The following is a 23,935-nucleotide window of genomic DNA, read 5'->3' on the forward strand; positions in this document are numbered from 1 at the left end:
AAATATCCTTTCCACACGACACAGCAGCTGGAATCGACGAATAGACGCGGTCAGGGGTAACCTCAACAGAAGAAGAAGGAGTAACCCGGATTGTACACTTGCGAGAAGTTAACCCTCTTTGGAGCACACGGCACGGAGAAGAGTTGAAGGTAATTATGCCAGTGCGCAGCATCGATTATTGCCATAACGAATGATTTTATGATGTAGTGCGGTGTTCGGAATTCGTAGGCTTCTTCATACGCAATATTGTTCGGAAATTTGCAAAGATCCTATATAAGTGTAACTACTTTCGGTGTCCCGAAGCGCGTGGCACCAATACACCGAAAAGGTTCACAATACGTACACAACCGCCTGAAGAACATCAAAATGGGTTTCCTGCGGTTGCTTCGGTTCGTAGTGCTCATGTGTTAATTTATCAACGTTGGGATGATGGTTGCAGTTGAGGAATTATGCTGTATGAACTAGTGATGGGAAAAACGGCTCCGAACCATTGCTCCGCACCCACGGATGCAAAACCACGGCTTCGGACCATGAGGTTGGTGAGGAGGAGGAAGGGGATGGTGATTGGAGTTGGTAGGAAAGGGGGGAGATAAGGTGCAGGGAGGGAGAGTAGTGAATGTGGATGAGGGAGGATGAAGAGAAAGAGGGAGGAAAGAGTTGGTAAAGGGAGAAGAAATTAGGGGAGACGATTTTTTTTTTAACGTTGTGTCGGGGAGGAAGGAAGAGATGGGGATGCACGTTTTCTTTGCCAGAGGTCTTTAAGCCGTTGGCTCGGAGCCGGCTCCGGGCTGAAGACGGAACCGTCGGTTGAGGACTGGTTCCGGAGCCTTTGGTGCGCTCCGGAGCGCACATCAATACTACGAACGTTAGCTTGTTTATTCATGATTTTCGCATTTATTTTACTTATTGTAATTATAACGGCTCAGAATTTCACATTTAGCTCCACTAACTACATGACCTCAAACATCAACTTCGTTTGGAATATTTTTAACTTGTTTTTTTCCCCCTTGCTCGTTTTAGCGAATAATCGGACTAATTCAGGATACAGATTGCTACTTACGTCCGCCTGCGATTGAAGATCGAACCAGCAAAGATGGCAAATCCCAGAGCTGTCTTGAGACGCTATAAAGCGAACCTGGTTCAGTTGAAAAAATTCAACCCAAATGCTGATACAATACAACATCTCTATGGATACCGCAATCATCGAGCCAAGATGCGTACTTACTTTCGCCGTAAACGCATTGCACCATATACACCAGAATGTAGGACGGTGTTAAAATATATCGGGTGGTTCATATTATTCTACATTCTGATGCTGTACAAAGCATTCAAAAAGCATACAACAGAGTGACGGTGATCGTCTCCAGCAGCGTCGTTATCCTGCTGTATACGCATATACACATTCAACTGCGATAACAGTAAACTTTTATCACAAGAATGGCTGAATAAATGTGGTTATTTAGATAATGTTCGTCAATGTGCTTCAGAGTCAGTTGCCTAACATCGGATAACGCTAGTACTACAAACTCTTTCCTCGTGCGATTTTCTCTGTTCAGAGCTTTAGCAGCAAGAGCGTTAATACAAACCGTCGTATGCATACTCCCCGTTGCATGGAAAGAAGTTCGCAAGGTCTTTGGTCACATATTCGCACGTCGATTTACTGATAAGAGTCTGCGTTAGATCATCACTGGTGCGTGAGCAACGAACGGATCAAGCGTACCCTTGCACAATAGAGCCGATCATAGAGAGCTTAATTTGGGTTGCATTTTTCAAACCTTACGAAAGCCAGCCTGTTTTTTCTTTCGATGATAAACATTTCTCCAAGATGACTACCAATATCTACATTCGGATGTAAAAACTCGTTTAAAGACAAATAGCGCTTTTATTGTGTTAGAGCATACGTATCCTCAGGATCATGCTCTGAGCGTTTGTTTTATTAATTAAAATTGTTTTGTCAAAATTATCTGCATGTTATTGGTTCTGGTATATATGTAAGTGTGTGTATGTATGTGTGTGTTTATCTATTGTGAGTATCTTATTCTAGGTCGTTGCATCCTAAAAACCTCACCAGCATTCTGCTAGCGCACGTACTGCTCTGTTTGCAACTATTAATATGCTTCCTTGCCCAAGTATATAATATTTAAATAAAAAACAAATAGATAAACGCTCACATAGAATATCCGCAAGAAAATTTGATAGTTTGGTTTGGTTTGGTATCGCCTTTGTTTTTGTTTTTACCACTTAAAACCTGCGTTATGCTGCACGGTTACTTTGTTTACGGTCTTTGGGCCGGTTTAGAAAATTGGAAACAAAAATGTTGTACGGTTGTAAACTAATTCATATTACGCAAAGTCGCCTTGCCTTCTTTAGCGCCGAGCGGGCAAATGGTGGTAAAAACTAAACGCCTAGTAAATGATACAAGAAAAGTGTTCTGCCGGCTACGTACCGTCCACCACGCAATGGAAAAGCGTTAGTAGCAATCGCAATTAATTTAAGAGCATTCTTAAGGACCTTCACCAGTTTGTAAAACAAGTAAACTGTTTACACTTTACCGTTTTGTTTGCAAAACTAACGTTACAAGATGTATTCGCGCGTATGCATGCTGTTTGCAGCTTAACTTCTTCAAAACATTCTGCCCGTCCATTCGCAATTCACTTCCACGTACAGGGTTGGGGGAAACGAGAAGATGTCAGGTAAGATCTTTACAATGTATCATCATTTTCAGTACCAAAACAATGGAACCGTCCATCTACTAATATGGTCGTAAATTCTTTTCTTTGTAGTCAATGAATCAATCAATGATGTGGTGTATTAACACGTTTCAACCTTACAGCGAGAAAACTGATTGATAGGGTTTGAAAGAACCTTAAACCTTAAATTCCAGGGCGTTTCACATTATTCCATGGATAGCATCCTTACGCAAGATAAACAACAGCTAAACCGGGAAACCCAAGGCGCGTCAGGAAGGAGGAGCATGAAAAGCAACGGAGAAGGAAAAAATGGAATGGAAGAAGTGGAAGGGAGGAGAAAGGAGGAGGTGAAGGAGAGAGAAAGTCTATCTGGTGTTTGTTATCTCTTAAGCTGCCCAGTATGGTTTTTGGAGCTAAACCGAATCATTCAATTATGTTTGCAATGCATTTAATTGTCAAATCTGTTGCGTAGCAGCATATAAAGCCTAGCGTTGTCTTGCCTGTTTAGTAGTAAAGGTACAATAAGTGTTTTGGGTAATATCATAAAGCAACAGGAAAACCAAATCATTGGCACCATTAACAGACGAAAGCATTAAAAAATAGAAGAAGAAAAGAATAGAGAAAGAGAAAAAATCAAAAAAGGAAAGTTGAAATAAATAAAGTTAAAGTATGGCACGAATATATAAAACAAAAACAAAAAACAAAAAAAAAAAGATCAACAAATTCAATTCAGGGTCAGAGGAAAAGAACTCGAAAAGGAATAAACCCAAAAGCTTATGCTAACACGACAACATATAACGAGGAGTGATAGAATTGTATGTGAAATCAATGAAAGGTTGGTGCTAAAGTGAATCCAGTTAGGTAACACGCGCGAACAATTATGTGAAAATGTCTTAATGCCATTCGAAAGGTCCCGTAGGTGGAAGGGATATACAGGTGAAGGGGGTAGGAAAACAATAGAAGGCAGAACCTCGAAATGTGCGATGCGAAAATTATCGTTCGTCGTTACGTCGTTATAGAAGAAAGCAAATAAAACGTCCGGTGTGGGGAATCGGTAGAAGGCGATAAAATGCAGTCGTGTCTGTGGCCTGTGTCCTTCGTTCACATCTCCGTTTCGTGGGGAGCTGGTGGTTTGCAAAAAGCGGTTTGGTTGAATGCGTACGTGCAGAGTTGGTTAAGGGAGGTGCGGGAAGTTCCCTAGCATTCGTAGCATTTTGTTTTCCTTCCGTCCGTTCTACGTTCCTGTTGGCATTATGTTTCTCGTTTTTCGTAAGCTGTATTGCGCATGTTGCGTTCAGCATATCCGCCTTTTGGTTGTTTTGCGTTCGGCAGTCCAATCGTGCACTCGTCTCGTTAATTGTTTACTCGCTTTTCACTTTCATTGTTATTGGTAGAGTGGTGTGGATTGAGAAAAACAAATAGCCAGGGGAGAAGAGAATCGAACAAGTGTTTGTAGCAGTACAGCATTGCTTGGCACGTCGTTTTGTGCGCCTTCCAAAAGGGGAATCATCGTTATGGAACCAACAAAAAAAAATTCAAAACCAATGGTAAAATTTAAACTATACTCTAAAGTTTACAAATTTTAATGCTCTAAATAAGCGCCTTTGCCCGTTACAACAGATTGATTCGCACATTTGCTTTCGCTTGGAAAACGTTTCATACAATCCACTTTGCCGCAGTGTTGTTTTCCTTTTCTTACGTTAGGGGTGCCATTCCAAACGGTCTTCACATCATTCCCTCTTTCTAGTGATTGGTGTCGGGTGCTCTAATAGGGTTGTGGGATATACAGGGGGTTGGTCAAATAATTCCTACATTGTTGATTAAAAATCGGGCGTTTTGCTTTTGCGCTTATTCGCGGCACCCTTTAGCCAATACGAAACCGGCACAACGGAAGCAGTTGCGGGGTTCCAGCCTTGTGCGCACCAATCGTCGAATCGAATTGTCCGAGCTGCACCCCTAGTGTCACCCCTGCTGCTGCACTAAATATATGCCAGCGTTTATGCTATGTGTAATGCGTTTAGGCCCCTTGCGCTTGCTGTTGTTGTGGCTCTTTTTGGGACCATTCTCCTCTTCACGCTTCAGCAGCTGTTCAATTATTGCAAGCCATCATGGGCTTTTAGGGTTACTCCCGCTTGCTAGCATGTGCCTCCGTGTGTGTACCGAGCCGTCCAACGGGAACGTTCCCACAACCCGGTAGTAAAGCTTAGAAGATATTGTACGTCACTTTGATATCACCGCACTGGGGACAGAAATACATTTTCTTTTGCTTTTTCTTCTGCTTCTCGCGTATTTTGCTACAGTTTTGTTTTTGTTTGTTTGTTTTGGTTGTTGTAGTTACAGTTGCAGGGTTGATTAAGGGTAATGCCGGGGTTTTGTTGCATTTTTGGGGTTTGAATTACCCGGTACCGGTGATAATTGTACAGAAAAGTATATTTTGCGCATAAGGGTCGACGCAAACGAAATAGTCGATGTGCAAGGGGGTTTAATTTTTTTTTTTGGGAGGGGTGAAGATACCCCCGATAGGGTGAAGAGGGAGACCACGCGGCACGTTGAGCACGGGATGGCCAGAAGGGACGTAGCAGTAGTTGTAGAAGAATAAGACGACGAAGCATAGACAGAGGTGGGGAAGTAGATGATGAAAGAGGAAGGTAGATTATGGACGTAGAGGAAGAGAGAACAGGTTGTTGTGGAAGAAAGGGTTGAAATAAACAGGTTCGATTCGGGAATGTTGTTAAAGTTGATTTTCGTTTTTGTACGGAAGGGGTGGGAGGAAAGTAGGATTAAAGGATGAAGGACATAGAGAGAAAGAAGAGAGAGAGAGAAAGAGAGAGAGAAAAATAAAGAAAGAAAGAAAAACACATTAAAGTTTATCCTCCGAGAGCAGAGCGGGTGGGACGGTGAATAACCCTGTTACTGATGATAAACGATGTGATAAGGGCGGTGAATGAATTATTCAAATTGTGAAATTCGGTACTAAATTTCAGATTCGAGATGTGTATGTATGTGTGTTTGAAACAAGTGTTTGTATATATATATATAAGCTTATATATAGATATATACGCATTGATGGGCACTACTAGCTGCGAAGGACGATGAGGCAAATGGTACGACAAAAAAAGAAAACAACAACAAACAAAATGAAAATCAAAAAAACGTTGTAGAGCACGAAGGAAAACCATACAAAAGTTAAGCGATGCAAAACGGGCAACAACTCTGGCAGACTAGAGATAACACTTCAGAGTAAAGGAGGATGATAGGTGGGCGGATAGGAAACGATGGAAGGATTTCTGCTGTGAGTTATCGGGCGTATCCCTATCCAGCGCGGCCAACACTCCGAAACACCCCCGACCCACCCCCGTTCCCTTCCCTCTCCCCCACACATGCAGTACTTTCACCCGGTGGTGAAGGGGAAGCCTTGGGTGAGGACGAAGACGCACAACGCACAATAAAAGTTTGTGAAACGGGATGTGAAGTGTGGAAGGCGACAATTTCATTATAACATAAGTAAATACTACCAAATTAATTAAGCTTAAACGCTAAAAGTAAATAGGGGTTGGGAAGATGGGAGCAAGTAGAGCGCTAGAACACTGTGATAAAGACGTCGGGCAGCCGCTAGCTGCCTGCATCGCGACCACTACTATTGCTACACACTACGAGGGAATCTCGGGTAGTACTAGTGAGCTAGTGTTGGAAGGTAGAGGGAGAGTATAGATAGGCTGATTTTGGGATATTCACGTCAGTGTGTTGTTGGGGTTGGTGTAGGTGAATCCCTCGAACTGGGCCTGGTCCATCGAGGCGAGGATGTTCCGATCAATGGGCGTCAGTCGCGCTCGTTCACGAGTGAACTGCTTGTCAAAATACTGAGTGTCGAGTGGATGTCGCTGGAAGGAAAATTGGGAAAATAAAAAAGCAAAAAGAAAAAAAACGCAGCGTGAGTCGATACAAGAACGAAATAGGAACAACACGGTAAACACGGCACCCGGGCTATGCTTTCTTGAGCGAGAGACACTTACGACTTGGGGCTTGAAGGGTGGTTCGACGGCTCGTCTCTCCAATTTGTCCCAGATAATACTATTGAAGAAAGGGTGATACTTGATGTCGCTCTCCTCATCCATCGTGTTGAGCACACCGAGCCGTATCGAGGCGTCCTTTTCCAGAAGCTAAAGCGAACGGGTATGACGGCTACACGTTAGTGGTGGAACGGTATTGGGCCACGAGAGGGCCCGACACCCGGCAGGGATTGCGTGGGCACCAAGTAACAATCGACACGTGTAGCCTACTTACCGACTGTAGCAATCGTAGCGCTTCCTTGGAGAGATAATGTGGAAACCAGGGTATCTCATTGCAGATGGACCAAAACAACTCATCCTCGTCACACCCGCTGAAGGGCGACTGGCCAACGAGCATCTCGTACACCAGCACACCGAACGACCACCAGTCGACGGCTTGATTGTATTTTTGCCCCTGCGAAGCGAGAAGGCAAAAGAGTTTACCGTAGAAAAGACGAATATGACACCGAAGGCGTGCAAACACTTACTTTGATTATTTCGGGCGCCATGTAATCCGGTGTGCCACAGAAACTGTCTGCAAGCTTGTCCAGGTAGATCTCCAGTTTGCACATGCCAAAATCCGCTATCCGTACGTGCCCGTCGTAATCGAGCAGCACGTTGTCCAGCTTCAAATCACTGTAAGTGGAACAAGGTTGGGCGGGGGCGGTAAGTTTTGATCGGGAACGATACATGAAGGATAGCTGCAGATAATCTCTACGAATGTACTCGTCGTGTATCAACCTAACCACCCAATAGCAACATTAAACGACAGTGCAATCGTGCGTACTTACCGATAGACGATACCCTTCCGGTGTAGAAATTTGAGCCCCGACACAATCTCGGCAGCGTAAAAGCGGGCACGAGCTTCTGGAAAGCGACCGCTTTGTTGGATGTGGAACATCAGATCGCCGCCGTTCAGGTACTCCATCACGAAGAACAGATGGCTCTGCGGGAGAATAATGAACAAAACAAAAACATAGAAAAGTGCATTAAAAAAGTACGACAACGAGATAAGCTGGCCTATCACGCATCTAAAAAACCAACTCCACGCAGAACGACACGCTTTCAAAGTGACAAAATAAAGTAAATGTTCAATACCGAACAGAGTTGTGTTTTTTGTCTCCCCGATTTACATTGTCTAGTGCAACAGATCCCAAATAAGTCGGTCAATAGGTACGAAACCACGGTGACCGACTGTGCCGCAAACCGCACCACAGCGAAGCGAGCGTGAATGTGCGAATTCTTGGGCGGCGTAAAAATAGTTCAGCGTGGCACATATCCCACAGGAGGTGCCGCGCACACCCAGGTTCGGCTGGCAACGCCTGCCGTGGATGCACTTCCTCGTTCTCGCGCGCGCAGGTTGTTGAACCAGGCTGAACGCACCCGTTGCGTGCGTGCGCGTACGGGTGGTACTTACGTCCGTTTGAAAGGTGCAGAAAAGATGGCACAGGAAGGGATGCTTGGTACCGAGCGCCAGCACCTTCCGCTCGATCAGCGTGCAGTCGACATCGTCATCCTCCAGCACGACGTCCTTCTTCAAGCACTTGATTGCGTAGTAGTAGTCGGAATTTTTCAGCTCGGCCAGAAAAACCTGAAACGCACAGGCGGGAATCGCCATCAGTAACCACAAGCACAGGTTACGACAACACACAAACGGATAGATCGTTCGGTTATGGTACTTACCTTGCCGAAGCTGCCCTTGCCCAGGACGGTGAGAAAGTGGAAATCATCAACGTTGTACTTCCGGAAGCGCGGTATCACGGTCGCAGGAGCCGTGAGTTTGCCCGTCTTCTGGAACTGTGCATAAGTGTAGGACGTTTCTGTGGTCCCGGCCGGTCATAAAGGAAAGAGAACGTTAGAAAAGCAGTAAAGAACACTCCCGGTCCGGTGGATGTCTATCCGGCATGAATGAAGGTAGCGAAACGGTCACACACGCAACACGCAATTAAGTCTTAACGATAAAACGGAATGGAAACTGAAAACAAACACTACTTCTACTGTACGATACACGGCAACAATAAAAAAAAAACCCCTCTCGTTAAACTATTCGATGGAATCACGGTATCACGGTAAACACACATTCGCACGTGCCCGCAAGGGGGAAAAAAAATCGGAATTTTATTAATTATGCCTCATTGTCGCTGCCGTCTCGGGTGAACAAGACGCACGGAAAGCAGCCACCGAACAGGTAGCGGCACAGCGACTGTTGCACGGGTGGTTGGTCGTGCTCCACCACCAGCCAGATCTCATCAATCGACTCCTTGTCCGGGTCCTGGTCCGATTTAGCACCGTCCGAACGGGTGTCCCCGGTTGGTGGCGCCACGGAATCGTTGCAACTCTCCTTCCGCTCGCATTCGTTCAGATACTCCAGCAGATCGACCAGTTTCACATTTCCACACGCACCGATGCTCGCGGCTGCCGACTGTTGCGAGTCCCAGTACTCATTGTCCGCGTAATCGTCCAAACTCGCTAACACCTCGTCCAGTTCATCCACTGGCGGAAGTCCGCTTGTTAGCTTTCGGGTTTGCTTCTTTTTCGATTCCGGTGCAACGTTCGCTTGGGTCGGGTTTTTCTCACCGCCGGGATGTTCCTCCAGGACGAGCGCGTCCTTCCAGCCTGGTTGTTCCGCAAAATTGTGGCCGATTGGCTTCTCCTCCATGATTGCGTCCTCGAGAAGCTCCGGCAGATCGAGAACTTTGTCCATTTCCTGCGTGATCTGCAGTCCGAAAGGATGCTCCATCAGCTGACGTTGACGTTGCTGGTTGACGAACTGTCTTATCTTCTGTTCCGTTGTCTTCTTCTGCAGTCGGTTTTCGTTCCCGGCTGTCAATTTCGCGTCACTAGCAATATCAACCATCGACCGGATCCAAGCAACCCGTTCGCTGGCCGTTCAACACTACAATCGCGTTCGAATCACAGCACTGTTAGCCCAGCTCCATACGACTAGATCGTATGTGGAGGGGTGGTGCGGGGAAGTGGGGGTGGTGGTGGAAGTGTGGTTCCAGGTTGATATTGAGCTTTGAATCGTATTTTTCTGAGGGCATTTGACACACGCACACAAACACACACATTTACAGGGGTAGAAGCGCGCGGGCTCGCGTATGAGCGCAACGAGCAGCGAAAAGGTTCTGGAAAGTTTCGGGAATTAGGGTACGCTGCTTTGTTTGCCGCGCGACTCATCATTCCGTGGGATACGTCTCCGCCATCGGTTGTCTCTTTCCCTCGCGCTGCAACCAGCGCGGTGCACATGTTTGCGTGTCGCCATTCGCCTACTAGGGTTAGGTTACACTATCCCCTTCGACACGCTTCGCTTCCAGCAAAGTGGTGCTGTTCGGGGTTGTTGCAAAAAAAAACTCCCTGTTTGTGGCGCCGGTGGCGTCATAAGTCGATGGGGTGACAATGTTATGATCAAGCAGCCCGGAAAGGTGAGCACCGGTGCAAGGTATGCTATTCCAATTTTTATTGCGTTCGCATACGCTCGTATTATCGTAAAAATTAATCTAGTCAGGTTACGCAGGGGGCACACGCCGTCATCATCGTTGCGTCTTCATTACTGGATGCTGGGGCACAGGTAGCCTTTTATTGTGTGTTATGTTATGTTGCATTCCTTATTTTTATGTGTGGGTGTTTTTTCTTCCTCGCTTGGTTTTGCCGTGTTCGCGACCGGAACAGTGGCGGCGGTAGTGAGGGTAAAATTATTTTTAAAACACCTCCTCCTTTTGACCGACGTCAACATTGCACACAACCCTGGTTTGATTTTGCGCAGATATGCTGCCGTGGCGGTGATTCGCGATTCGCGTGCTCTTTGCATTGTGCAGCTCGCAACCGGTGCTTGGGAGACGGATGGGAATTGCTGTACCTTTGACCAGCGGTAGCCTTTTTCTTTTCGACTGCAGTTTCAAAGGCGTTGGGTGTTGATCCTTTTGTGCAAAAGTACGGTTCATTCTATATTAGAAATTGTCAGTTCCCCCGGGATACCTTATTAAAGCGGAGCACAAAAAATTCACGTACGTCGCATGCAAATTGCAGCACCCAATTATCGTCTCGTAAGCTACATCTTATTTACTTATTTGTCTCAGTAGGTGGTTGGTTGAGCAATCACAATGTCAACTTCCGCGTTTTTCTAGTACAACGCATTTACGGGGGACTACTTGTTCGATGTTCTTGCATTGTCGAATTGATTCGACCTTGAGGTATTATTATTATTATCCAGGTTATTCTTATAAGTATGCCTTTATAGTACCTTGAGATAATTGCGGAGTAATAACACCTTTCGCTTTTATCCACCCTTAGATGTATTACCTTTTGGCTATTGTTTTTCTGATACTTCTTCTTCTGCTTCTTTATCGACACAACAACCTCACTGGGAGGACAAAAAGGGTTTGACTATCTATGCTGGATTGTTTTGGCTTTATATTTCCCCATAGCCGGGATAGTCAGTTCTGCGTATGGAAGATTGTTCCCGGATGGGATTTTGGATCGGTCCGGTTGTGTGAAGACTGACGCCGCTACCAATCATGCCACCGGGCCGCCCCAATTTTGCCGATGCAGCGTGCGTATAAATAACGGACAAGAACCTGGAGCTTCCTTATCCGTGATCATTCGACTTACTTCCATGACCTTTGTTTTTTTCGCACGTCTTGCTTTTGCCAGCTGAGATTCGAACTCAGATGAGGTGTGTAGTTGGGTCGCAATTATAAGCCTCCTTGGCTAAGCATTTCGGTTGCATGGTGTAGCCAATATCATACGAAGAAGTAGCTGTGTTAAAAATGTAGTAAATTTTGTCCAAATACTACTCCGATTTCACAACACCCTTACACGCACACTGGTTTCGTATCACATAGTAGTTTGACAGCGCGTCGAAATGTATGAAGCGGTAGGCGTAGTATTCTTCCCTCATCACCAACCCACACAAATTATCCCATTGGATGGCCAAACATTACATTGCCGAAAAGAAAGGACGGCAGTATCTAGCAAGACCGCACGGGGACGGGTGTTTGCGCCCCCGGTCACTTGTTTGCAGGAAAATGTGGACTGCAATCTCCGAGTCGCCGGGTCGCCTAACGATGAGTGTGACGGATGGATTGAAGAAATAAAAAAAAGTAACCGTCACACATTGAGACATACCCACTCTTACACAAACAGAAAACCGCGAGCGATCTACTCTTACCGGGGGGAAATGATGCATGCGACCTAAATAGTTTTGCCTCTTGCCTACTACTCGGCTACTACGACAGTGCTGCCTACGGCACCAAATAGAACGGACCGCCCCCCCCTTGGGACGCCTAAATATGAACGTGTATTATGCTGCCCAAAAACAGTCCAAGTTTAGAACAAGAAAAGAATTCAAATTGGAAACGAGGGAAACGTTGGTTGGAGATGGTTTAGAAGAATTTTAAGTAATATGTTCCTTATTTGTGCGCTTGCTTCGAACGAGCTGCTTGCATGAAGTAGAGGGAATTCTGCAATATGTGCAATAGCAGTGTGTATCGAAATTCGCTTGTGAACCAATTTTCACATTCAACTGACTTCGAGGTGTAACTATTAGACCGCGCAGTTATCCTAAAACACTGCGTAAGCCATTTGCAATTGATCGACTCGATGTTCCTTGGGTTAGATAAGAGGGAAAATAAAAATAAACCGCCACTTGTTTCATCAGGTTGTTGAGATTACATGACACTCCACCCGCCCCCCGCCGGTACTAAAAATATTAAATTCGAAACGCCATATTGAAAGTAAAGCCACATGAATGCCACACGTGCCCTAAATAATGAGTGGACAACCTGCGAACGCGTGGTAGGGACGAACGGTGAAGTGACCGGTGTTACCTATCTCTTCCTCCTTGGCGGCGGATGACGCGGCAGCACAGCTCGTCGATGCCACCGTTGACATTCCTCCACCGTCGACGCAATCGTGATCGAACCGGGTGGCCGACGGTATCGGTGTCTCGATGCGGTAAGCCGGATTGGCACTGGGAGGCATTTTTGATGGTGAGTCGCGTGCCTCTTGCACTCCTGGAAACGAATTGGGTGGTGGTTGAGAATCTGGACCACCCGTGTGTCGTACACCTTCGCGAAACAAAACCGCTACCTAAATGCCAACAAAGCTTCCGGATATGGCGAGTAACCCTACCCCCCCCCCCCCCCCCCCACACCCCCACCCCCATTCCCCCAATTCACCCATTTCGACCCCCACGTGAACGGACGTGTTCCAAAAAGGGTTATCCCGGTGCAGTGTACGCAGGACGCGCATCCCACGAGACGCTGTGTGCACCCGTCGTCGAGGAAGCTTGGCGTTGGTTGGCGACTGTTTCGAGCCGTAACCAAACCTTCCGACCGTCCAACCGTACACCCGCATCTGATGCGACCCGCTAGTCACATGTTCCTAGAAGAATTTGCTCGTTGGCACGCTCGGTGCGACACCCGCGCGCGCGCGCTCACAAATTCATTCCGCATTCTGTTGATCGTCTTGGCTCATACTACGTCTTGATGGCAAAGGTGAGATTTTGTTGTTTGTCGTTTTTTTTTGTCGTAGTCGCCGCCACTTTCGGCAGTCGGCATATATCGATATCGATGTATGTGTGTGTTGGCGACAGAGTTTTTAAGGTAATGCAGACTGTAAGGGCCTGACGTTCACTTTATTTGGCAAATATTCCACAAATTTGTTACGTCGTCCGGAACGAAAGTTCTTTTTTTGCTATTCCTGTTTTACTATTCTTACCCCGTCTGGTGTACGTTAGCGCCGCACTGACTATGCTGACGCTTTGGGCGTATCATTACAGCATCACCTGCAGCAGCTGCCTAATATACACAAGCGCGCTTTCCAACTGCCGTTGCTCGCTTCGTATCTGGTTGCGGCGTTCGATCGATTCGAGACGGTTTGAATTTTTATTTGACCGACCCGTTCCCTATCTGCGCGGCGTACCGCAGCATCTTCACCGCTGGGTGTTGTGCTGTTCGCGCTGTGGAGTATTTTTACCCGGCCCATCTAGGTGCGGATCGATCCACGGAACCGGTGTGGGTCACGGAAGAGCTCGGGAAAGCATAAAGGCCGCGGATACGTACGGGGTTCTGCCGGTGCAATATTTTGTGCCGCGGAAAAAGTGTTATACGATCCGTTGAATGCCGTTGATATCCGTCGTAGAGTGGGGAGAGGGAAGAGGATCTTAAAACACGCAAAAAAAAAACTTCCGTGTGCTGTGTTGATTGGGTTATTGCGCTTTGCGCGCGTAATGTTCACGTTTGCTTTTTGCCGTTTGGGCTTTTTTTTAACAACACGTTTTAATTTTTCGGTTTGTTTGCGGCTGATGGCATTTTTATAATTTTCACCCCCGAGACAAACAGCCTCAAAGACATATGGCACAGATGGCGCGGCCATAATCAAGGCACAGAACGCTGTGAAATCGTGTCGCGCAAGGTGAACGCGATACGCTCATCCTTGTGTAACCAATGCTTTTTTTTCTGCTTTTCATTGTGCGTTTTGGTTTGCCATAAATCCCGAACGAACAAAACTCTTCCATTTGATAGCTAGCGCTTTTGTAAGATGTAATAGAACAGCATAATTGATCGGAAAGTTAGTCTTAAATGTACTGCCAACGCCAAAGTCCGTTAACCCCATGAGGTGCCAAAATAATTCTGGCGAACTCGTTGCGTCCTATCAGCAAAGTGTAAGATCATTAATTTTGTGCGCTGTTTTTCGCTCGTCCCAGGCCGCTCCCTCTGTTCGGCCGGTCGCTGCAGTGGGTAGAAATATTTGCGCCTCATTTACATTCAGTTCGGTTGGGTTTGTTTTATTTTCTGTTCAGGCTAACATGTACACAAAACACCTTCGATTGCAGATAGTCCGGGAGATGTCATTGGAAAGGATTGGTTAGGAGTGCTAAAGGAGTAGAACTGATCAAGCGCACGGTAAACGGAAGAAAAATAAACTCAAAACCCAACCCCCAAATGTTCGAACGCATCTCAGATACGAACACGGCCCAGTCAAAACAGGTTGCTTGCACTTTATGAGCAAAACGAAAATGCCTGAGTGAAATGTACGAAACCGTAGACACTAGAAACGTATCTCCCCAAACGCCGTTTATTTCCTCCCACCCACCAGTATCCAGAAGATTTGTTGGCATTTTGACGGAGTTTTGTCCAGCGGTGTTCGATGATAGTGTTCCACGTTACCTCGACGGACGGAGGATAGTGCCTCGACGATCAATTTCTGGTTGACACCGCACAGGTTGGCCGCCAGCTTTTCGCACTTCTTATGACAGTTGACGTCACAGTCTGCCGATCATGTACGGCCCGGCGCGGGTTAGCGATGGAGCAATGCGTGGAAACATGAGTAAATGCGAGGTACAGTAAATGCAGAGGGAGATAATCGCCGAATCAAGCATTATCAAGAACGTTCGCGGTGCTGTGTTCCGATTGCATGTATCAAATGTTCTTGGTTTCGTAATATCCCTCTCGTCGTCCCTTCAACTACATCTCTCCTTCGATTCATTGTTCCCTGCCGCAGAAAGAACGGTTGTATCGCGTTTGGAAAAAGCGGCTGTTTCACCTTCCCGCAACAGTCGCTTAATTTGTTATTTCGCAAACAAAACAAACGCAACAAGGAAATCTACCACTGAGCGTGGATCATAAAATTAGTGCGGTGAATGGGGCAGAAATTATAAGTGAGGCATATTCACTAGTCAACAAGTTTATGACATCTCCTTTTCTGACGAAGAAAGATTCAGATCACCCCTCCCCCCCCCACGAACACTCCCCCCGATCCCCGTATTGGGCGAGGAGTCTTTCCCACACAGATGATGAATTCGTCGACAGGGAAAACAGGTTGCGGTCCCAGTGCATCGCATGTGTGCGCGCTAAGAATAAATATCTCGAATAGAAATAGATTGAGAATTAATTAGTCTAATTGCATACCGACCATGATAGACAGTTGGCGTTCGTTGTGGCGGCATTTTGCCGTGCCGCGATCTTTCGCGGTGGTGTACTACAGTGCAGAAAAGAAACAGCTCGGTGCAGTTCGGTTCTTTTGGTGCTGTCTGGTGTCGACCGAGGGCAGAAAACAGGGGCTTGTGCACGCATCTGCAACAACCTCGAATATGGTATGTTGCACACCAGGCGGTACGTACGAAGAATGGAATGTAAAGGTTCCGGTATACCAAGCGACCGCGCAGCGCAAAGGCACATTTAGAAGTAATAACACACGCGAGAGGGGCATGCTGCGGTGCTGAGTGGTGCAACATCGCACCCCACTGCACCGTAGAACCGAAGGCACCACGGAACGAAATGATGCAATTGTTGCGTAGCGATGTTCCGCACGATGATGGGAAAGAGTCCGGATCTTCCGGCTTGGTAGCGAGTGTAGGAGTTGTGGGGCAAGATAGATGAACACGATCGGATTAATCTACTCCGCCGCTGGGTACACTCCCTGATCTATGACTTCGTTCGGGTTGCCTTTGATCCGCAGCATGTGGACTCTCGTTTTAAGAAGAATCCGGGCGCATACATATCGCTTCCCTCCCCACCCCCCCCCAGAATGAATGGTAGTAGGTGTATCTGGAACATGAAAACAACCAGGACAGGGTAAACAAATCACTAACGCTGGTGCTACCCAAAGATGAGCGCCGTTCGCGCACACATTCGGGGAATCGCTAGCGTTTCGCACATTTTTTTCTCCCTTCGCTCGGTTACCTACCACCAGGTGGGAGGGGGAAAAAAAAATAGAAATACGAACCGTCCAATGTTTGGACGTTCATGCATGTTAATCTCGGCCGCGATTTGCTTGGGCGGAAAAGCAAAACATAACCTGCACTTTGTTTTAGCAGCTTTGGCGGAAAAACCCAGATGTCGAACGGAGCTACTTTCTTTGTTCCGTTTCACCGCACCCGGTCGTTCGCGCTTACCGTTGGAGGAATACATCAGGAAACGACTAACTAATGTAATAGTCGTCCAGGTTGGACGATAAGACATTTTGAGATCGATTATGATGCGGCTACAATTGAATCATAATAACCCAAGTGTATGCATGCGGGTTTTTGTTTTTTGGTGATGCCGGCGAAACCATCCTCTGCCGAGAGCTTGGTTTGAGGCGCAGCCATAAAACCGACTTCTCGATATGCAGGGTCATAAATACCTCCCCCCCCACCTGGACCGTGTAACACACAGCGCGTCACAAGACTGCGCGGTCCGGCACGGCGTTCAGCGCCGGCTGCCTTCGGTACAGCCCGGACCGCGCTGCCAGTGGCCGTGGGGTTCAACCGTTGGCAATAAAAAAAAAGACAACCCAATAAAAGACGATACAGATGGGTTGGGTGGTGTACGGTATCAGTGCGGAAACGACGGCTAAAAGAAATCGTTTTATTTCTGCGATCGAATTGTTTACAACCGCACCGGCGCACCATATAGTATAAAAATTCGTGCTGCCCCTGAACGAGGGCATTAGCTAATCTCTTTCGTTGGGTCGTGGTCGCGTGAATGCTCACACCGACGCGTACCCGGGGTGGTACCTTAACTCGCACTTGATGCTCCTCGTCGGCGTTTCGCCTCCCCCCCTCCCCTTTGCTACCGCTGGGTATATTTTTAACCACCACCCGGGTGTGTAAGGTCATCTGCCCTTCGTCCAGCAAGGTAAAGGTAGATTAAACCATTCGCAACGGATGCAGAATTGCGAGTTGTTCGACAGGTTTGGTGTTTTTGGTTTTCACATCTCACAACACCCCCCCCTTTTTCATCCACCTCCCACCCACCGCATGATGGCTCATCTCGATCGGGGCACGGTGTGGTGTCTGTGCGCGTACCGACCGGCAGGACAGTGCTCCAGGGTCATCCGACACTCACCCACCTGTTGCCGTTCGATCAGGGAGTTTCGGCAGCGGCCACGCACCGCTCGTGTGGCGAATCGAGGAAAACCGTGCTAGTGGTGATTGAGCGCAGGAACGATAAAGGACCACCAGCACAAACGCGAACGTCAGCGATGACATTGAACTTGACTTTCATGACAAACAGCCGCTACCACCGTGGCTCGACTGCATATGTGGCGGTGGCGATGGGCTTGTGGCGAGCAACAGCATGCTGCGCATGCATGTGGGCGTGCGAGTGAGAGAACATCGATGAATTGATTGATCAAGACGAACACGCTAGCGCGGCACCTATTTTTAGGCGTAGACGGATGCTGCGCGGTGGGCAGGAAGTAGCCACATCGCCTGAACCGCACTGGTCGGGCGGTTAGGGGGGGGCATTGGTCGCGGGAAAACTCATCGACACACACACACGAACACATTTTACACGTTTTGACAGATGTAAAAGATATGGGTAGTGGCGGAAAAGGAAAAGAAAAGTTTTAAACGGAATTGCTCTCGACACTTACCGAGTGCCTTCTTCGGGCTGATCGGCGCTGTGCCACCGCCGTAGAAGCCGGAGTCATGGCTGCTGGTGCTGGCACTGCGTACCTCATGCCCGGCCCCGATCGACCGTGCCCGTTCATCCTCGTCCAGGTCGGCCGGTGTGTTGTTGTTTTCATCCCGGTGCGGCGGCACAAAGGAACCGCCACTCTTCCGACTGCTCGTCCGCGGCTCCGCGTGCAGCGGGATCACCATCGGGTTGTCGTATATGTCACTGAACGGATCCGGCTTTCCTTTCTGTCCCTTGCCCTTCGCCTTGCCCTTTTGGCCCTTCTGCTTTCCGCCGGTGCTCGAGTTGACGCTGCTGTCGGTGTTGATGTCCGATGTGGCACCGTCCATAATCGATACCGGCTCGGACGACGTATGGTCGGTGGTGCTGGTCGTCGCGCCGCTGCTCGTTGTGGTGGAGGTGCTGGTGCTCTCGTCGTCACTGCTGCTGCTGCTGCCGCTGCTGCTGGTCAGGTCTGCCTTCCGGTTGTGCCGATGGCCGTGCCGCTTCACCTTCCAGAGCGGGCGCGGCCGGGCCACGAGCACGATCGGGGACTTCTCCTCCTTGGAGTAACATTTCCGCATCTGGTCGAAGTTCAGCTTGACGCGCTTGGTCGGATCGAACGGCTTCTTCTTTTCCGGCTTATCGTTCGCCATGTCGTCGTCGTCGTCTTCCTCCTCCGATGACCAGTCGTCTTCTACGCCGGAGAACGAGGTTTCCGATGCACTGTCGTTATCGACGCGCGCTCCCACACCAGCAGCTGCCCTTTGCTCCTCTTTACCGTCCTCTTCACTGCTCGATTGGAACACCTTCGGTAGCTCTGCACCAGCCGCAACCGGTTGCTTCTGTTTTGCTTTCACCACTGACGGTTTCTCACTCGCGACGCCCGTGATGTTTCGTTCGCGAACGCTCACAGATGATAAGTCGCTCAGGTTGTCTAGCGTACCGAATTTATTCTTCGTCAGCTTCGCCCCGTTGGCGATCGGCTGCTTCGGGGCTTTCGGTGTCGCAGGGATCGCCGTCACGATGGCTACCGCCACCGGAAGCGCCTCGGAAACCATCGCCGATTGACATTTTTGGCACTCCTTTACCTCCACCTCGGTACCCTTCACACCCATGTTGAGCGTGATTTGGTTCAGCTTCGTCTTCATGCGCTCGAGATTCTGCTGTTGCTGCTGTTGCGCCAATCGGCGCTGTTCCTGTTCCTGCCCGGTTTGACCATCCATTTCCGATTCAGACTTTGCCTTCGGGGCGGTGGATACTTTTGGCTTCACCACCTTTACCACCTTCTTCGTGATGACTTTTTTCTTCAGCTCTTCGTCTGGTTTGACGTTGCCCTCCACGGGCCCGGTTGGCACAGCGGCAGCAGACGTATTGCCGGCCACAGACGTGGAGGTGGCCACAGGCGCGATGCTCTGTTTCGCTTCCGGCGGTTTGATTTTCTCCTGCGCTATCTTCTTTTCGGCGGCGGCCGCAATGTTGGGTGCGATGGCTTTGATCAGCTCCTTCGGTGATAGTTTTTTCGTATCGAGCGTAGCGATGGGGATGGTATCTTGCAGCGGAAGTGTTTTGGCGACGCTTGCCTTCGTCGGCGCCTTCTCTGTGGGAGCGGAAGTTGTGGCCTTCGGAGCAGAAACCTCCAGCACGGTGGACTGCTTTGCTTTCGCCAACGGCATCGCCGGGGCGGTGTCCGGTTTCGCGTCTAGAATTGACGGTTTGGCCCCGGCTGGTTTTGGCGTTGCTGGATCCAGTGTTGTGCTGGTCTTGTCTTTCGGAAGGGATGGTTCTGGGTGTGTAATGAGTTTCGTTAAGGGTTCCGTTGCTGTTGAAGAACTTCCTTTCGGGTTTGCTGTAGCATTTTCCGTAGCCGTTTTCGAAACCTTGGGAGCAGGTGCTGGCGTAGATTGTGGTTGAGCTAGCTTCCCGGTTGATGCGGTGGTTTCAGAAACGAGGGATGGTTCAGCTTTTGCTAGCGATGCATCCGAAGGCGCGTTTGGTTTTAGCTTGGATACATCAGGCTCGCGTATGATGGGTTTACTTTTTTGCACCTCTACTACTTCTGCAACTTTAGCTACTTTCTCGTCTACTGCCTTAGATTTTTCCGGTGGAGTTGTTTCCACATTCCCGGGATGCTTAAAAAACTTCAAACTATCGGCTGTTGGTTTGGTCTTTACAGGGCTTTGAGGAGTGTTGGTCACCTTGCAACAGTTTGGTGCAACTTCATTAGCCTTTGTCGGTTCAGCCACTGGTTCCTTAGTAGCAGTAGTAATTTTACTAGAAGGTTCAGCTAGCACCTCTTTAGCAGTTGGGAGTTTAATTTGCTCTAATGTTCGCTTATTAGCTTCAGACGTTTTCGGTAGAGTTGGGGACGTTGGTAAGCCCTGCAATGGTTGGCTTGGTGAAGCTGGTGGTGATTCTTCTTCCTCTGTTGGCCGGAGGAACACCAGCTGCTGCTTACGCCGTGCAAATGATACCGTCTCTCGCGTGCCAATAGTACTCCAGAAGTCCACTTCTTCGGAGGACCGCTTCAAATCGATAGGCTTCTCACGCAGAGCGAGCTTGCCCGGGACTATTTTCGTCGCGTTCGCTGGTTTAACTTGCGGCGGATTCAACGCTTTGCGGTCGTTTAAAGCTGCTGTGGATTGCGCTAGAAGGGTTGGTTTCTTGGCCACATTCAGTGCACCAGATTCTTGGGTCTTGGGAATCGAATTTACCTGTTCGACAAGTGCATCTTTGGTTTGCCTTGCGTCGACTGCCGTTTTAGTCGCAGTCAATGGTTCTGTTGCTTGATTTGGTTTTGTCAACCTTGCCTCGTCGACTTTGAGCTCTCCTCCTGCCTGTAAGCTGGCAACCTTTCGTTCAACGGCCGTAATATTATTATCCGTAGTTGTTGCCGGACTTTCTACCGTTTGGTTTCGATTTGCTTGCCCATTTCCAGCATTGCAGCTTACCGCTTGCTTTGATTGTTTTGCCAAAGGCTGCGCGACGGCGGTGGTGTTGGGTGTGACTGTTTCACTAATTTCGACCGATTTCATTGCTTCATTGCGTGCCACAGCTTTCACATCATTCATCGGTGTCTTGATGTGTGCCTTCGTTTCGTTTGATTTTACTGACGCGTTTGTATCGGTTTGTGGCGTTATGCTCTTTTCTAAATCATTACCCTGCACAGACGGTTGTTTGCTGGGCTGCAGTGGAGTGTCAGATTTAATGTTTAACGCTTCCTGCGGGAGTGGACAAATAGTTTCTTTTGGCTTCATACTCTCAGTAGTTAGCGAAGCGTCCGCATGTTCCTTCGGTTCTTTTGGCTTTACTGATGCGTTTGTATCTGTTGTGCCCTTTTCTAAATCATTCTTCTTCACAGATGGTTGTTTATTGGGCTGTATTTGCGTGTCAGATTTCACCTCAATGGTTGCTTTATGCGTACTACTCTCAGTACTTATCAAAGGTTCAATAAGTACTGGTTCCGCTAGACTCTCTATCGTTTTCTTACGCACGTACATCTTTATACCAGTCTTGGCTGTCTTGCGCGGCTCTGCGAGTTGTGCGGTTGGTTTCGATAATGGTGCTGCCGCATCCTGAAAGTCGGAAGGACCTGCCCCGCCGACAAGTGTTTTGGTGTCGGTTTCCGCCGAAGCCCGCTTCGACGATTCCTGCACCCCGTTTATCAAATCCGCCTGGTGGGGTTTTGGCTGGTCCACTATGACCAGCTGTACCTTCTGCAGCGTGGGTTCGGTGCGACCCTGTTCGGTCGTTTCTTTCCGCAACCCAGCTGTGTTAATCGCTTTCTTCGCGGCCGTTTCCTCCGGTTGTTTTTTCTTCTTCTTCGGCAGTTTGTACACCGTACACTCTTCAATCGATTCCAGCTCGGCCACGATCCGCGGTGGCGCTGCATTCTCCACCACCACCACGGGTTCGGTGGACAACTTCATCTCCTCCTCCGGTTCGGGAGGCGGCACCGGCAACACCTTGGTTCGGGTGCGCTTGATTTTCTTCAACTTGCGCTTCTCGGCCACCTCCACGCCCGAGTCTTGTGCATTCTGCTGCTCCAGCGCTTCTTTAAGCCGCTCCTCGAGTATGTCGGGCGCGAGGTTGTTAGCGCCAGGTGCTGCTTTTTTTAGCTCTTCTTGAAACTGAAGCAACTCGTCCTCGATCAGTTGTGACGCCCGGCGGCGCAGTTCGCCCGCGTTCAGATCATCGTCCAGCTTGTCCGAGCTAATGTCGGCACAAATCTCGTGAAAGCTAGGTATCTTGACGGCGCTTTTGCGCCGGATCGTACCACGACGCTTCGGCACTGGCGAGCGTGTGGGTGGATAGGCGGTGTCTGTCGTTGCCACCGCAGTCTCCCCGTCCCTTATCAGATGCTTCTCGAGCAGCAGCTCTCCGGGCGATTTGCTCGGCTCGGTACGAGTACGGGGCCGTAAGGACAACTCATCGCGAAAGTTATCGCGCCAGGAGGTGACAACACCCGCCCGTGCCGCGGGTGGTTCCAGCAGCAGCATCTCTTCGTCGAAAGTGGGCTCGGTACCGACATCGGGCAGGGTAAGGCGATCCCGACCTTCGGTGCTGCCTCGGCTTCCGCGTGATTTGCTACGCGCCCGGATGGTGTTCAATCGCACAACCGTGCGGTTACGGTTGATTGTAGAGCGAGTGCGTCGTTGTTCGCTGCGTTCGTTGAGTTCTTGATCGCGTGTTGACAGCGGAGTTACGCTCGATAATGTCCCAACGGAACGATCTGCTTCGGGCAGGTTGATGGAAGAGGTGCCAATCGTCGCTAACGATGATGATTCGGGAGAGCTACCGGCACCGGAATAATTCGTTGCAGAGGCGCTTGTCTCCAGAACAGCTGAGCTGCGGTAGCTGGATAATGGCGTGCGTGTACTACCGGCATATTTAGATGCCGACACATCGATGTCCGCTGTGTTGATAGTTCGCCGCGGTTTCTGATATGTCGGCGAGCTATGGCCATGATGGTGGTGATGACCGGCCAGAAACTTGGGTGAGCTGACACGCCCGAGCGCTGCTATGCGGGTGCTGGTGAGCGGAGTTTCGGTGATTGGAGTTAGCTTGGGCACGTAGCCCCGGGTGAAGGAGGGAGCAGTACGAGAGCTGGTTGATGAGAGTGGATTCGGGAAAGCGCGCGACACACCGACGTAGGTGGGTGGGCTGTACGTAGAGGACCCAACGGCAACTATCGGCGTCGGTATGATTGGGGTATTGCCGACAAAGTTGTGGTACAATTCTGAATACAACGGCATCTTTAGCGGCGACAGACGTACAGCTCCAAATAGGTTACAAACACTGGTTCTATATTTTATTCTGGTACATTCTATTGCAGATTACTGCTGGTATCTGTTCTCTCTGCAGCACGCACAGCACATGTTGTAGAACGCAGATAGAAGTAACAGTATTTACAACACACACACAAGCATTAAGCATAGAAGACATAGGATCTGTCCAAGTGTTACGCACCGTACCGATCGGCTAACGCCGTACCGGACGAAAATATGTAATCCTGAGATAAAGGTGTACTAATCAGTATCGACGTACGCAGCTTACACAATCCGGCCCGACGCGTTTGGTAGCAGTTTGGATTTCTCGCGGCCAAAATTTATTTGCGTTTCAGTTCGGGGAAAAGAGCTGCGATATGCTACACCAATCTCCACATTAGCAATATCAACATTTTATTCGCATGCTCTTTACGCTCTCGCTATCTGTCAACCGTACATTCACTTCCTCTCGCGGCCATGCTTTTTCCACTTGTGTTGGCACACGTTCACACTCATTCACGCAAGGTAATAGATCCGGAGGTTCG

General features: G+C 48.8%; 1 protein-coding gene across 1 annotated transcript; it reads right to left on the minus strand.

The window, feature by feature from the left end:
* Positions 1-4,893: 4,893 nt before the first annotated feature.
* Positions 4,894-23,378, minus strand: LOC128719864 (titin-like). The gene is made up of 10 exons (XM_053813506.1): positions 21,402-23,378; positions 18,101-21,200; positions 8,423-8,559; positions 8,157-8,330; positions 7,531-7,685; positions 7,228-7,375; positions 6,975-7,154; positions 6,704-6,850; positions 6,426-6,571; positions 4,894-4,984 (listed from the first exon to the last, which is right to left on the minus strand). The coding sequence occupies exons 1-10, from the start codon at positions 23,376-23,378 to the stop codon at positions 4,894-4,896; spliced, it is 6,255 nt and encodes a 2,084-aa protein (XP_053669481.1).
* Positions 23,379-23,935: the final 557 nt, after the last annotated feature.

The sequence above is a fragment of the Anopheles marshallii genome, chromosome X (genome assembly GCF_943734725.1).
Source record: "Anopheles marshallii chromosome X, idAnoMarsDA_429_01, whole genome shotgun sequence".
NCBI classification, from domain to species: domain Eukaryota; kingdom Metazoa; phylum Arthropoda; class Insecta; order Diptera; family Culicidae; genus Anopheles; species Anopheles marshallii.